Here is a 15,867-nt window from a genome sequence, read left to right on the forward strand (position 1 = left end):
TGACTCTTGCCTGATGTGTCTGGGGGAATCCCACGAAGCAGACAAGTGCCGCATTTGCAAAGTCTTCAAGCCGAGGGCCAGGAAGGAGCAGGACTTTAGACTGAAGCAGCTCCTTATGGAGGCAGCACTTAGCCCCTTCCCTTCCTCTGCGCGCCGAGACTCGGCACCGTTGTTTTCAGTGCAGAGTGCCCCTGTGGCACCGACTGGTCCGGCACCATGTTCGGACTCTGCTAAAGACTCGCGGCGCCAGATCTCCCCGGCACCTCCACCACCACAGTGCTGGTCCCTATCTCCGAGCCAGAAGAAATAGCAGCCCAAGCAGGTGCCGTCCACTTCATGTTTGTTGGTTTGACAGCCACCGACGCTTCCCACACTGCAGTTGGAGCTGCGTCCATTGCCGGAGCACATAGGACATATAACAGCTCCTGCACTGTTGACTCTGGTGCTGCAAGAGCTGTCGAGTCCGGTGCATGTAAGCTCCCCGGTGCACACCGCAGTCGACCTGAGACTACCCTCCACACCAGAGACCTTTTCAACAGTGCGGGACTTGATCGCGTTCACAGATCTGACTCCTCTGCAGCTGGCAGCACCTCCAGCACAGATGGTGCTGTCAAAGGGAAAGCCGTCCCAAATGCGACCACCGTCCCCGAGTGAAGGATGGCACCCACCATGGCATCGCTTGCAGTCCTGGCACCGATCTCGTTCTTGGCGCCAGTCATACTCACACCACCACTCTGGCTTGCAGAGATCCGAATCACATTACGGCCGATACCAATCAGATCCCTGGCACTGGTCAGAGCGGCACTCGACCCAGAGGCGATCCCAGCGCCGATCTCGCCGGAGGTCACCATCGAGATCCAGATCAGGCTCCCAGTACCGATACGAGCGCAGGCACTGATCGACATCTCGGTACCATTCTGCCTCACGCCACCAGTTCCCAGCACCATACAGCACCGGGGTACTCAGCGCCGATGCGTACAGCACCGCCTTGGCCATCTCGCTCCGCCTCTGCGTCGTCGCGCTCACAAGGGTAGGGTCATTGGAAGTGTTAAGATCAGCTTAGAATGTGTTTTGCTTTTATTTCATTTGACCAAATCCGACTTCTTGTGCTTTGATTTATAATCACTTAAAACCTCTCTTTGTAATTAATAAATCTGTTTATTTGTTCTACCTGAAGCAGTGTGTTTGGTTTGAAGCATGTCAGATAACATGGGATAACAAGCCTTGTACATATCCTGAGAGAGGACATTATAGCAGTTTTCAGGTATCTAAAACGGTGTCATAAGGAGGAGGGAGAAAACTTGTTCACCTTCGGCTCTAAAGATAGAACAAGAAGCAATGGGCTTAAACTGCAGCAAGTGAGGTTTAGGTTGGACATTAGAAAAAAGTTCCTGTCAGCGCACTGGAATAAATTGCCTAGGGAGGTTGTGGAATCTGCATCTCTGGAGATATTTAAGAGCAGGTTAGATAAATGTCTATCAGGGATGGTCTAGACATTATTTGGTCCTGCCATGAGGGTAGGGGACCGGATTCGATGACCTCTCGAGGTCGCTTCCAGTCCTAGAATCTATGAATATCAATTGCTTTGTTAAATTGACAAACTCATGTAAGCCTGCAGCCTCCAACGTGCATAACTGGATACTGCAAGACAGAGGTTCCTAGGGTTGTGTCTGGGACTGAGATATTGGCTACTGTCATTCAGTTGCACAATCCAAGTATTAGGATAATTGACAACTAGGACCAGATAAAACCCTGGAGGCATACTAAGAAACAAGGAACCAGACTGTAGCATGTAGGGCCATGGAGGAGATGAGAACCAGCCTTTGCCATGTCTGGTCTGCGATTCCCTTGAGTTTACAAGTCTCCTCCCACTACACACGCCTCTTCCTACGTAGGGGCATCAGGTCTACTGCAGATCTGATTTCTTGGTGTGCTGCAGCTGGAGCTGCTGACTGTGAGGTCTTCGTCCAGGTACGCACAATCTGCTGCTCCTTGTATTTGAAACCTGTAACCCAGAAGAAATTGAAGCTAGAGTCAGTGTGTGCCAGGCACAGACCAGGGGTGACAACTCTGGGAGGGGAGCTACGCACTCAGCCCCTCCGGATCCCCCCTCCCTACAACAGCCCCAGGCCCTACTCCCGTCAGGAGGGGACGTTAAAGCAGCCAGTGGGGCATTTCCAGCACCTCTGACCAACGCAGAGAAAAAGAGACTCACCGACGGTCAAACTCGGTCCCGTTGACCCACTTCCAGACCTGGCCCATGTCCCTCCGGAGGCCGATCCAGTGGTCCAGTCTGCCTTTGTATGGCAGCAGGGAACCCTTAGAAAACCAATAAACGTAATCAGCTGTGTTAGACCCTGACTCTGCTGCTCCCCACCTTGGGCTGCAGGGGATTTCTAGAGGCCTCTTCCATGGTTCTTGGGTGAAGGGATCAGATAAGTATTAACCCTTCACCGTCCCCCCTCCTCTTTTTTGGGGCTGTGGCACCTACTGGCTGAAGCAGGAACTGAGCTGTAAGGTCACTGTCTGCCCAGCAGCCCCTTCTCAGAGCACAGCAGGGCCAGGAGGGAGAGGGAGCTGCAGGGGGAGGGCAGACAGACCCCTGCCACCAGGGCAGGGCACCTGAGGGGAGCAGGCACACAACAGGCCTCACCTTCAGCTGGATTCCCCCCTCCCCACCCCCACGGGAACCCTGCAGCTGGGCTGAGCTGAGGGGGCAGGTTCTCACCCCCTCCAGCCCCCAGGCAGCGCACTGGATGGGAGCTGACTGAGCTGGCCCAGCTCTGCACAGGGCGAGTCTCCCTCTGGGGCTCTGGCAGATGCAGGGTCAAGGTGGCTGGAGCCCCAGGTCCAGCCAGGATTCAGCTGCCAGAACCGCACTGACTCTGGCTGCCCAGCCTGGGAGGCACCCGGGCTCCTCTCTGCCCTACAGGGGCTGAGCCCAGCCTGACTCCAGCCCTGTCTGTGGTGCCAGCGATCGCTGGGCTTGGCACAAAGCATCTAACTGGCTTCTCACCAGCTCCTGCAGATTATCAACCCCAGCCAGGGAGGCAGCGTGTGACGAGCAGAAGCTCTGGCTGTAGGTCCAATTCCTTGGAGCATTAGAAAAATAGTAGAATTTCCCCTTGATCCCGATCCAGCCGTCTGGGCACCGAGAGGCAGCAGGGGGGAACAGAGAAGAGCGCTTAGATTTTTCCACTAAAAAAATAAAAGAGAGAGAGAGAGAGAGCGCACCCAGGGTGAGAGATTGTCCCTTCTCTAGCCCCTGTGGAGAACAAGCAGCAACAGAAACGCAGCAATTGCCAGACTGGATCAGACTAGTGGGGTAGGCGGCTGATCTGAGAGCAGCCAGCACTACCTGCTTCAGAGGGAGGGCAATGCACCCCCTAGTGGGCAGTGGTGGGGTAGCCGGCCCCAGAGAACATTTCCCCCAAATGCAGTTAGCGGGTGGCTAGGCCCCAAAGCAGGAAGGTTCATATTTAGGGAGACCAGATGTCCCGATTTTATAGGGACAGTCCTAATTTTGGGGGCTTTTTCTTATATAGGCACCTATTACCCCTCACCCCATCCCAATTTTATACACTTGCTATCTGGTCACCCTATTCATATTCCTTCAGTTTGTATCTTGATTCAGAGAGAATAACCTGCCCAGAGGGGTCAGGAGGACACTCCTCTCCGTCAGTGGCTGGCTCACGGCCTGAAGCAGGAGAGTTCATACCCCCTAGACACTGAACCCTCTCCAGGGTAACTCTGGATGGTCTCATTATCCACATCAAGGGCCAGTCCTTTTATGAATCCTGCTGAGCTCAGTAACATTTTGTGGCAGCGATTTACCTTGGGCACAAAGCTGCTAGTTACATATTCAATGCAACAGGAGACAGAGAAATAAGTCAATCAATTCCATGGAATGGCCACTAGGGGGAATCAGACACCAATGAGTGGGAGTGACCTGCTGGATTTTCTTGCTCCCAAAGACCATTTCAGTCTTAAATCTACTAGAATTCTTTGAGGGTCAACAAGCATGTGGACAAGGGGGATCCAGTGGATATAGTGTACTTAGATTTTCAGAAAGTCCTTGACAAGGTCCCTCACCAAAGGCTGTTAAGCAACATAAACTGTCACGGGATAAGAGGGAAGGTTCTCTCACAGATTGGTAACTGGTTAAAAGATAGGAATGTTTTGGAAAAAGGGGTAAACAGTGAGGTGGCAAAATCTGCAGATGATACAAAATTACTCAAGATTAGGGTGACCAGATAGCAACTGTGAAAAAATGGGATGTAATAGGCGGGGTAATAGGCGCCTATATAAAAAAAAAAGTCCCCAAAAGCGGGACTGTCCCTTTAAAAACAGGACATCTGGTTGCCCTACTCAAGATAGTTAAGTCCAAATCTGACTGCGCAGAGTTACAATGGGATGTCACAAAACTGGGTGACTAGGCAACAAAATGGCAGATGAAATTCAATGTTGATAAATGCAAAGTAATGCACATTGGAAAACATAATCCCAACTATGCATATAAAATGATGGGTCTAAATGAGCTGTTACCATTCAAGAAAGATCTTGGAGTCATTGCGGATAGTTCTCTGAAAACATCCATTCAATGTGCAGCGACAGTCAAAAAAAGCTAACTATGTTGGAAATCATTAGGAAAGAGATAGATAAGACAGAAAATATCATATTGCCTCTATAAATCCATGGTACGCCCACATCTTGAATACTGTGTGCAGATCTGGTTGTCCCATCTCAAAAAAGATATGCTGGAACTTAAGGTTCAGAAAAGGGCAACAAAAATGATTAAAGGTATAGAACAGTTTCCATATGAGGAGAGATTAAGAAGACTGGGACTTTTCAGCTTGGAAAAGAGATGATTAAGGGGGGAGGTATGATAGAAGTTTATAAAATCATTACTGGTATGGAGAAAGTAAATGAAGTGTTATTTACTCCTTTACACAAGAATGAGGGGTCACCAAATAAATTAATAGGCAGCAGGTTTAAAACAAATAAAAAGGAAGTTGTTCTTCACACAGCGCACAGTCAACTTGTGGAACTCTTTGCCTGAGGATGTAGTAAAGGCCAAGACACTAATAGGGTTCAAAAAAGAACTAGATAAGTTCATGGAGTACAGGTCCCTCAATGGCTATTAGCCAGGACGGGCAGGGATGATGTCTCTAGCCTGTGTTTGCCGGAGGCTAGGAACAGACAACAGGGGATGGATCACTTGATGATTCCCTGTTCTGTTCATTCCCTCTGGGGCACCTGGCATTGGCCACTGTCAGAAGACAGGATACTGGGCTAGATGGATCTTTGGTCTGACCCAGCATGGCCATTCTTATGTTGATTCAGGTTTTTTCCTCCAGGTAAAGAATACTCTTGGGGGAATCCTGTGCCACTGCCTGCTCACAGAATTCTTCACTTCCCTGCAGAAAAATGACTGTCTGATGGGGAGGCAAAGGGAAGCTGTAAGAGCGGTCACGTGCCCCTCCCCAGCAGCGCAGGGGTGTTACTTTGGGCACACGGAGCAGGAGTCAGAGAGGGAAATTGTCAGGAGGGCTGAAGAGGACTGGAGACAGCCCGGCTGGAGGCTCCTACCCTGTGTTGGGCTCAGCTCCTTTTCCCCTGCAAGGAGCTGCCAGGACTGGGTCATACGTGCCCCAGAAACCGCCCCCAGCTGCAGGAAGCTCGGCACCCCCCATGCTTAGTGCCCCCATTGCTCTCAGCTGTAGGGGGAGGGGTCACTGTACATGTAGCGGCTCCCCCATCTGCCCAACCCGTGTGAGTCCAGACTCCTCCCACATCCAGACCATCCCTGCTGAGCCTCACTGCCCCGCCTTGCACCCAGAACCCTCCCACCAAGACCCCCGGACTCAGAACCCCCACTCTGCTGAGCCCCACCCCTCCTGCCTCTGGACCCCCCGCACCTTCACCCCACTGAGCCCTAACCAGCTGCACCCGGACCCCCATCCCGCCAGCCCCACTCCTCCAGCAACCGGACAACCCTGCTAAGCCCCCCACACCAAGCCTGATCACCTTTACCTGGACCTCCCACCCAGAGTCCCATTGCCCCTGCACCCAGAACACCCCCAACGAGCCTCTGTGCATCCAGCTCCCCCCCCCACACACACACACAGACCCCCCTGCACCCAGACTGACCCACACAGAACCCTCACCCCACACCTGGATCCCCCACATTAGGCTGTTCCACACTTGAATCCTGCCAGGCTGAGCCTTCTGTCCTCACCTGGTGCTCCTGACACAGAGGGGCAGGGCCCCAGGGTGTTTCTGGGACAGGCCAGGCCCTTGCGCTGTGTCAGCGTCGGGTGCAGCCTCACCACTGAGTCCCTTGTCCTGGGGTGTGGGGGGCTGCAGGGATCTCCCACCTCCGTGCAGCCAGTGGCCTGGGCTCCCCACTGCCCTGCTGGAGACTCCACATTTATTTACAAAATTTGCAGAATTTTAAAATATTGTCAGAATTTTTAATTTGTTGGCGCAGCATTCCCTTCCGAGTGCAAGCAGCAGGGAGAGGGCTAAACAAAACCACTTGAAGTTCCTCCCTGAAACTTAACCCCTTCACTGCAAAGAAAGTCACCTCTGAGCAATCCTTGGAAACGTTTAGAGTTCTTGGGTTGGGGGAAGGGGTTTGACTCAGATCTTTGCAGCTATTTCTGCATGAGTCAAAGGGCAGGTTTCTGGTTTAACACTTTTTTTATATAATCCATGAGGAAGAGGAACTATGTGAGGATCTGGGGAAACGTGATGAAGTTATTTGGCCTGGTGGGGCATGTCCTGATGGAATCTCAACCCAGCACATTTGTGTGTGTTAATTTTAAGATACATGGTGGTAGTCCCAGACGCCTACCAGGTCACAGCCCCCACCGTGCTAGGTGATGGACAAGGTGTGCAGAGAAGGGAACAAGACAGGTGGGAGCAAGGGAAGGGTATGCCCAGCCCATCCATTCCCTTACAGCCTGGTTAACTGCACTTTCATGTGCGACTACAGAAGGTGCGAGCACATCTATGGAGCAGAGACCCTCAGTCCAGCAGGCAGCGCAGAGTGAATATTGAGTGTGTCACTTCTGGTACCGATTTTGTGGGAGCAGGTGCATTAGGCAGAGGCACAAGTAGAGACGCTACCAGACCTGCTGGGCCCCAGCCAATGCCGCCTTGAAGACGAGGGGCCCTCAGATCCATTCAGTTCTGACAGCACCTCTGAGCGGGTTTCCCTCCTCACTCATCTCATATCAAAGCATCAGATCTCCTGGAATCTGCAGCCTGACCCCAGAGCACCCTACACTGGAGTGGGATGTGGAAGCAGTGAGCACCCCTTGTAATAACCCCAGAAAGCACTACTTGGACTCCGCTCCCAGCTGTTAGATCCTCCTGCACCCCACTGATCCCCTGCAGCGATGTGTGGGGCGGTACATTAGAGTGAGGCTCACACTGAATGGAACTAGTTTGTAATCGCACATACTGGACACTGGCCAAGTTTAACATCCCTGAGGAGCCTTCCCTTTGGAGATTCCTGAGCCCGGGGTTAAATTCTCTGCAACACCACTGCAGGGATGGGGTTCCCCCTCAGCACCTCCCCACAGCGGAATAAAGCTCGTCCCAGCGATGCAGTAGCCCCTGCCGGTAACCTCAGAGCACCGAGCTGCAGACAAGTGACAGTGAAGCTTAGACATGGGATCAGTGTCAGTCCATCAACCCAAACGAGCGTGAAGAGAGTCCCTGAGTATAAAAAAGCAGCAACAGAGGGGGGTTGAAATCCAGAAAAGGGCGACTGTCTTGTGTTCACTGCCCCGGACAACAGGGGCTCAGGAGATCTGGATTCAATTCCAAGCTCTGCCAGACTCCCTGCCTGACCCAGGGCAAGTCCCTGAGGCCGGATCCACAAAGGGACTGAGGCATTTGACGTCCAGCATCACAACACTGCACTTTTACGCATCAAGGAAACCACTGGAACAACAACGGGACCCACAGGACCTGAGCTGGGTGCCCGGGTGCCCCAAGCAGTGAATGCGGGGGGGCTAAGAACGGGACCCACAACAGCCAGCTCGCTAGACAGGGGCTGCCCAAGCCAGCCAATAGGAGACAGTGACCAGGGCTGTGCCCTGCGCCCCACCCCTCTCAGAGCTCAGCCCCTCAGCCCTGGCTGCAGGGAGGGGCCCAGCCCTGCTAACAACCTTCAGCGGGAACCCCTCGCCCTGGAGTCAGGTACCTAAGTCACTTCTTGTGAAAGCGGGTGCAAGTGCCTAAATCCACTGAAAATGGCTGAGGGAGGAGAAGACGACCTCCCAGATACCTTTAACTCACTGGTTAGGGTTTCTAACCCTGGATGTGGGAGACCCTGCTTCAGTCCCCCTCTCCCTGCTGAGCAGGGATTTGAGAGCAGGGGGTTCCCACCTCTCAGGTGGATGCCCTAATCACGAGATTACAGAGGGATTCTAACTCTCTGGCCCTGTCTCACCTCAGAAAGAGGCGGGACCGGAACCAGGGTCTCTCACATCCCAGGGAAGGACCCTAACCACTGGGGCAGGGTTAAGGGTGGGGGGGGGTCTCCTTGTCCCCCACCTGTTTCACAGAGGCCGGCAGCCTAAGCACACCTGCCAGATCCCGCCCCACGGGTGCCAAGGAGCAGCACACGCCCAGAGGCAGAACATGAAACACTGAGGGAACTTCCACAGCAAAAGTGTCGTCCCCAGGTGAGCTCAGGCACCCCCAGGTTCAGCGGCAGCTGGACAGGGGTTTGGCGGATCACAGGGTGCCTGAAATGGGAACTTCAGGCCTTCAGTGCCCTTTGTGGAACTGGGCCACAGTGCCTTGGCTCCCCGGCCACAAAACAAGGACAAGGACACATCCCTGCCTCACAGGGGCTGTGAGGAGAAATCCACTGGTGTCTGTGATGCTCTCAAGTATGACAGTGGTGGCGGGAGGCATGAAAGAACCTAGAGAGACTCCTGTCTGACCTGACTGCTAAAGCAGAGAGGCCAGGGAGAGAGGACCTGAAGCTGTGAGTCATGAAGGGAAAAAGTCCCCCACAGTCAGAGACTGAATCATCAGGGGGTGGGACCATGGGAAACTTACCTCCCAAAGCTGCTGCTAAAGCAATGATGATCACCACCAAGACCCCGACTATGGCAATGAATGCAGCTCGGACTTTAGATACAGCAGCTTTCCTGAAGTTGCCGTTAGCTGGATCATCTGGAAGATAAAAAACTGCTAATGTTCCTGGGGCTACGGAGACCAGAATTGTTTGCCAACAGGCTCTGATCTGACACACACCAGGTATTTATTTTGTCGTAAATGGTTCTGTCCCAGCTCTGGACACAAATATTAACTTGAACTCCCATCCAGACTGCGAAGGAGAACATCATTCCCCAGATCACCACTGTGATTAATTAGCTCAATTAATCCCCAGACAGGACCCTGCAGATATCAGAGGGATTCAGATATCAGAGGGTGGAGGATGATCAAGGGCCTGGAAAACCCATGACAAGAGTCTGAGGAAATGCCTGGGATTGTTCGCCATGGAGAGGAGGTGACTGAGAGGGGACAGGATAAACAGTCTAGGCAATAACAGATAGGACAGATGGCAGACTGGGAGCTTTTGTTGGTAAAGCTGTGAACAGTCCCTGCACGCCCCCTTGTGGACTGGTGTGGCACTGTGTGTGCACCCCTCCTTAATTTCCCTTGATTGACAGCAGTACATTTGTTTTAAAAGCCCAAGGCAAGGAGAAGCCAACACTCAGTGGTGAGTTGCAGCCGGTTCGCGAGAACCGGTTGTTAAATTTAGAAGCCCGTTTAGAACCGGTCGTTCCTGGAGGGACAATTAGTTCCAAAAGGGCTTTTAAATTTAACAAAAGCTCTAGCAGCTCCCTGCCCTTCCCCCGGCCCCAGCTCACCTCACTCTGCCTCTGCCTCCTCTTCTGAAGCTCCACCGGCTTCTCCTCCCCCTCCCCAGCTTCCCACTTATCAGCTGTTCGCGTGGGAGGGCTGAGAAGAAAGCAGAGGCTTCCACCAGGTGAGCTGGGGCTGGGGGGCCGGGGCGCCAGCGGGAGGAGGGCTCCAGGCGCTGCACCCTGATGAGGTCGCAGCCGGCCCCTGGGGCCCGGCGGCGCGGCTCCTGCCCGGCCCCCGGGTCCAGCCCCAACCGGGCGGCTCCTGCCTGGCCCCAGCCCAGCTGGGCCCCCACCTCCAGGCAGCACGGTAAGGGAGCAGGGAGAGTGTGTTGGACGAGGGCAGGGGAGTTGGGGCGGGGGGGGGCTTGGATTAGTGTCGGACCAGTCAGAGGGCAGGGAACAGGGGAATTGAATGGGGGCAAGGGTCCCGGGGGGGCAGTCAGAAAGGAGCAGGGGTTGGATGGGGCGGTGGGGGGCAGTTAGGGGTAGGGATAGTCAGGGGACAGAGTGGTTGGATGGGGTACGGGTCCTGGAGTGCCATCAGGAATGAGAGAAGGGGTTGGATGGGGTGGCAAGGGGCAGTCAGGGGACAGGGAAGGGGGTGGATAGGGCACGGGTCCCGGGGCTGTCAAGGAACATGGGGTTGGATGGGGCAGGAGTCCCTGAGGGGGGGCATGACCTCCTCATGGGGTGAGGAGGAGGGAACCGGTTGTTAATATTTTGGCAGCTCATCACTGCCAACACTAATTAACAAAACAGCTTGTCCCCTTTTAATAAGGCTTCAGGACAGGAGCAATTTCAACAAACAATTCATATGGTCCTCACCTCCGGACTCTGGGTCAGGGATCCCAAAGTTAACATCCATCAAACCAAGTCTCAGGCTGATTAGGTTGGTCTCCTACAGCCTGCGAGAAACCATCACCTGCTGCAGCCTGCCTGCTCCCCTCTCTCCTTCAGCTCCCTCTTCTTCTTCAGATAGCCCAGGCCTTTGGTGGGGCAGGGCCGCCTTGATTACACCAGTGCCAGATGTAGCCTCCTGCCTGTCCCTTAAAGGGGTAGTTATCCCCTTCCCATTGTTCTCCTTGTCTCATAACACAAGAACAAGGGGGTGTTCAATGAGATTAAAAAGGTGGGAAAGGGACTATTTTTTCCAGCCAATGTATAATTAGACTGTGGAACTCACTGCCACAGGAAATTGGTAAAAATAATTTAGGAAAGTTAAAAAAGGGATTGAGCATTTATATGGTTAACATGAATATCCAGAGTTGTCATAATTAACCATCAAAGGTTGGCAGGAACTTTGGAAGAGCCTCCTCCATCCCAGGGAGAGTAAATCCAGGGAACCCCTGCTGGAGTTCAATTTTAGCAAATCCTCTTCCCTAGCACCCAGTTACACATCTGAGGGCATGATAAATTCACTGGCACAACAGAAATGAATGTGCTGTGGCCACAGGCAGCTACATCCGCTCCTTGCCGTGCACCAAGGCAGGGCTCTGCATGTGTTACAAGTGCAAACACCTCAACTCACACACTGGAAGGACAAACAACCAGAAGGAAAGAGCAGTGAAAGTAGCGACCCAGGGAGACGTGAGCCAAACATTTTCAGAAGGATAGAACACGTACAGTCCTAAAAACCATACATGCAACTGCCACACAAGAGAGCACGTGCAGCACAAGCTGAGACCATTGGAGCAATCCAGCCTCTGCTGCATGGGGCGGGGGGAGGAGATGCAGCATCTCTCTCCAGCCTGTTCCTAGGCAGGGAAGCTCCAGTTACCTGGTTCTCCTCCACTCTTCAAGTCTATGGAGCTGTTAAGAGGCTGTTCAGAGGGATCTGCTTCTGCTCCCTCCAGCATCTCTCCTCTCAGGGAGGCAGCGGTGGGTGCTGGACTCTGATCAACTCGGAGCCAGCTGAAAGAGATGGCTCTACGCAGCCATGGCAGAGTCAGCTCCAGTCCCAGCTGACCTAAAATCTGCAATGACAGAGTCAGGACAGCATAAGGGTCAGTGGGTTTTTTTGTGGTGCCCCATCCGCCATTCATCAGAAAAAAAGCCCAGAGTATGAATAGTGCAGTAACCAACCCCCTCCTGTGTCATCAGGCCCCTAATTGAAGAGTGCCCCTTTCCTCTCACTCCTCAATTGGGAGTTGGGCAGGAGAGGGACACATGGACGCTGGGTGTGGTGTGAAGGCAGGGATGTGCACATGTCTTTTTTATCTGGAGTGTCCTGGGAACACAATGCAGAACTGCGCTGGCACTGGCAACTCTGGGAAGTTGGGGGGGAGACACCTAGAGAATTTTTACTCTCATAAACTTAGGTGCCAAGGGAGTTTAGGGGGGCTATTAGGTTCGTCCGAAGCTTTGTGGATTGCAGCAGAGCCAAAACTGGGATTTAGGCATCTAAGTACTTTTGCTGATCCCACCCATGGTGACTAAAAACAATCAGTTCATTTTACTAACTACAGGTAATTGTTACCTTGTTATTTATTTATATCATCATAGCAGCCAGGAACCCTGGTCTTGGCCAGGATACATGACTTTACATAATCAGTTTTAAACACAAAGCATGTTTTGATAACCTTTTTTCCCTTATGTATCCAGCATATTTAAGATATTTTTATTTAAAAATTTTAAATGCTGAATTTTCAAATGTAATTGAATTCTGAGTTCCATCCAAATAAAGTGTGACAAAAAATCAGCCTCCTTTTAGGAAAAGTGACTAAACAGTAAAAATGCCAAACTAGATGAAAACTGGCAGTTTAAGTGGCGGCACCTGCTTGCTGCTTGAAATCACGCTGAACAATTTATCCCTCCCACCCATATACTGACAGCTCTGAGGGGTGGGGATCTGGATGGGGGGGTCACTCCCCCCCTGCACTGACACCACTGGAAGGGGCCCGGGGGGGGGCGCTGCATAGGGCTTGGAGGGGCGTCAGCCCCACCCTGCACTGGCAGGTCTAGGGGCCAGGGAGAGGAGAGGGCTCTGCATTGGGGTGGGGTGGGGGTTGGGCAGGGTGGCGCGTTATGTTTGGGCACCTGGTTACGTATCCCCCCCCGGCTAGATCTGGACGTGCTGCCCCGGGCTGAGCTCCCCACGACTGCAGCGCAGGTCGCTGGGCCGGGCCCATGTTCCTCCGCGGGCGGCTGCCGGCGGTTCCCCTCCCGCACCCAGGGCCGCCATCGCTCCGGAAGTCCCGGCGCTCAGCGCAGCACCTACTTCTGCTTTTCTCCTCCGCTGCTGCCTCCCTCCCTCCCCCACTGCTGCCGTGATGTGTGGGGGCAACAGCCCCGCCCCCCTCCAGCCAGCGCGCCCCTGACCCGGCTCGGAGACGCGCCGCCCGGCCCTCACCTGAGACCCGAGACCTGGCAGCCCCGGAGCCAAGCGCGGGGCCCCCAAGGAAGTGACCCGCCCCAAAGCGAGGCCAGACTCTGCCGCCCCTTCTGATTGGCTCAGCTCTGACGTGGAGCCCATCAGAGCTCATAGGGGGACCCCCCGCTTAGAGAGCCCCGGGCCCGCTCTCCTCCCTACCAGTAAGGTGAGGAAATAAGAATAACGAAAAGGGGAAAAAGGACCCACTGAATGTGCATCAAACATAGGGGCGTCCGTGTATCACGTTATAAAAGTGGCATCCCAGCCTAGGGGCAGTAGGAGAAGGAGATGTCGCCCTTGGGAGGTGCCCGAATGATGGCCCCTGATGATGAGGGCGAAGGATGATGGTCATGAGGAAGACGATGGCTAATATTTCAGGTTGTTCTACGAGGGATGGGGTGAGTATATGGGCTCTCTGTAGTACCTCTACCTACCTTACTGAGTTGGGGTGTTTGTGACTGTGCTAAATGCATTAAAAACTATTTGTAAATAGAGAAGAGTTCCTATACTGTAAGTGTTGCAACTGTGCACATCGGGGTTCCCAACTATACAATAATTTTAATAATACTGGGCCTGATCTTGGGACAAGAACCTGTCAACCCTCAAAGTGATGACTGGGGATTCTCAAGTTATCTATCTGTAGATTGGGCTACATGGAGGACACTCAGATATTGTGGGGGATGGGAGGCAATACAAACCCCTAAAACAGAACCATGCACGACGGATGCTAATCACACCACTAGAGCACTGGACAGCGCTCAGATACCACAGGGATGGTGTGGTATAAACCTGAATAATCACATACGAAAGCAGAGCTTCATGCTATAAATAGCTTTACGTAACAAAAATCCCCACCACCACCTTCCGAAGCAGCATAAAACTGTGCATCAAAAACTCCAAACAGCCACAAGTTCTCAGTGAATGGGTTCTGTAAGAGGCCCTTACCTGGCCTGGCATCCAATGGGTCTGTTCCTCAGTTTAACTTGGGCCATGCCTCATTTTCCCCTCAGCAGTTGGGTAGAAAATTCAGTGTAGCTCTCCACAGTCACCGTGCCAACAAGTGTCCTCCCTCCTCTTCCAGGGGAAGCGAGAATCCAAACAAAACAACACAAGCCCTTCGCCCTTCCTGGGCCACAGTCCTCGTCCCAGCATCGCCCCTTGGTTGCAGAGTTCACAGAAGTCCACAATTCCCACTCCAGGGTCTTCATGCCACCTTTTCCTCCCAAGATGCAGGGGAGCGAAGGGGGCAAGGAGATCATGTGAGGCTGGTGTCTTTATTTGGATGGGGGCAGAGGAACTGGGCCCACTGTACGCTTCCCCTCTTGCTACATGCAGGGTCCTTTACTGGAATGATCTTCATGGGGGGCCTCCACAACAGCAGGTCTTTGGGTTAACACTCCATTGAGATGCATGGTGCAACTCCCCCCATTTCAGAGAATGGTCTCAGGCTCTCTGCAGACTCAGGCAGATGTTTCTGCATTGCTTACATTCAAGTCACAGTTCCAATCTTTTCTTCCCAAGGACTCAAAACTTTAACAAAAACAAAAACAACCAAAAGCCAGTCTTTGGTAATCACATGACTCCAGGAGCCAGGGCCCTAGTCAGGGCTGATAATGGTTATGCCTTAATCTGACCCTGCTCAATCCCATTCAAACAGAGTCACTCCTGAGCTCTCATTACTTGGACAGATGCATGGTTATAACCATGACAGGTTTATAACTTTTTCCTTGCCAGGGCCCCCTACCCTGTCCTAGCTTGGACCCCACTATCAATTAGGGAGGTACGAATGCAGCTGTTTGACACCCATTCACAAGCCTCCTAGGCTGAGAACACTTGAACCGTACAACCAGCTGTAGCTTCTCATTGTGCTCTCAGCTACTCACAGAGAGAGAAGCCCACAGCCAGAGAACCTCCTTCCAATTGCAAGGTCCCTCTCCATCTACTAAGCAGGCTCACTGCTGGGATCAAACTAAAACACCCCTCCAGATTTTGGGTTAGGCACCTAAATACCATTGAGGATCTAGGCCTTGCTCCCTCCCAGCTCTGGGAAATCAACAAACTCAGGAGCATCTGAGAACAGGGGAGCTACAAAGTAAACTGGGGTTTGCAACCTTCACCAAAGCAGCCAGGCCTGAAACCCCTGGGGTCATTCAGAAGGGAAGCCACTCACCTGATTCATGCCTGTTTCTGAGATTCCTGAACCCTTCCTAGCTATCAGAAATCCCAGCAGAGGATGGGCAGCCTAATCCTCCCCAGTAGTGAAATAAACTGATTGTCATTTCCTGGGACGAATGATGAGCTGGTCTCTGAGCAGAACCTGAGGGGAGAGAGCAGAAAGATCCTCTAAAGAATCAATGGTACCTACAGAGAACCAAGACTGGGATTAGAGTTTGTTTGAGCAGGAGCAGAGTGACTGGAGAATACTTATCTGATCAGTCAGTGCTCAGTGAGAGTCTCCATAGGCCCCAGGAACGTTCCTGCAAAGGAAGTATCGGAAAGTTGTTAAGCAAAGCTCAGACTTTAAGGTCATAAGGGACCATCATGATCATCCAGTCTGACCTCCTGCCCATTGCAGGCCACAGAACCTCACCCACCCACTCC

The 15,867-nt window shown here is 52.8% G+C and overlaps 2 protein-coding genes across 5 annotated transcripts in view; both read right to left on the reverse strand.

Annotated features, from left to right (window-relative positions):
• The window catches only part of LOC120392530 (killer cell lectin-like receptor subfamily B member 1B allele C), a 126,081-nt gene that overhangs the window by 77,275 nt on the left and 32,939 nt on the right, over positions 1-15,867 (reverse strand). The window lies entirely within an intron of this gene.
• LOC120392516 (C-type lectin domain family 2 member D-like) lies at positions 1,487-14,646 on the reverse strand. Of its 4 annotated transcripts, none has more exons than XM_039517320.1 (6): positions 14,212-14,646; positions 11,674-11,869; positions 9,082-9,198; positions 3,017-3,198; positions 2,216-2,319; positions 1,487-2,005 (listed from the first exon to the last, which is right to left on the reverse strand). In XM_039517320.1, the coding sequence occupies exons 1-6, from the start codon at positions 14,221-14,223 to the stop codon at positions 1,888-1,890; spliced, it is 729 nt and encodes a 242-aa protein (XP_039373254.1). In that variant the 5' UTR covers positions 14,224-14,646; the 3' UTR covers positions 1,487-1,887. The 4 variants fall into 4 exon arrangements, with proteins under 4 accessions (XP_039373254.1, XP_039373255.1, XP_039373256.1 ...); XM_039517321.1 differs by lacking the exon at positions 14,212-14,646 and adding an exon at positions 13,246-13,302; XM_039517322.1 differs by lacking the exon at positions 14,212-14,646 and adding an exon at positions 10,722-10,982 and having other exon boundaries at positions 11,674-11,807.

This window comes from Mauremys reevesii, unplaced genomic scaffold (genome assembly GCF_016161935.1).
Source record: "Mauremys reevesii isolate NIE-2019 unplaced genomic scaffold, ASM1616193v1 Contig1, whole genome shotgun sequence".
NCBI classification, from domain to species: Eukaryota; Metazoa; Chordata; order Testudines; family Geoemydidae; genus Mauremys; species Mauremys reevesii.

Bases quoted from the DNA above. Each gene is read 5' to 3' on its own strand.
- LOC120392516 (XM_039517320.1), bottom strand. The intron at 3,199-9,081 runs GTAAGTTTCCCA...TTATTTTTTTAG, and splicing joins TTTAGCAGCAGCTTTGGGAG to TGGAAAAATCTAAGCGCTCT. The intron at 2,006-2,215 runs GTGAGTCTCTTT...TCTGGGTTACAG, and splicing joins GGGACCGAGTTTGACCGTCG to GTTTCAAATACAAGGAGCAG.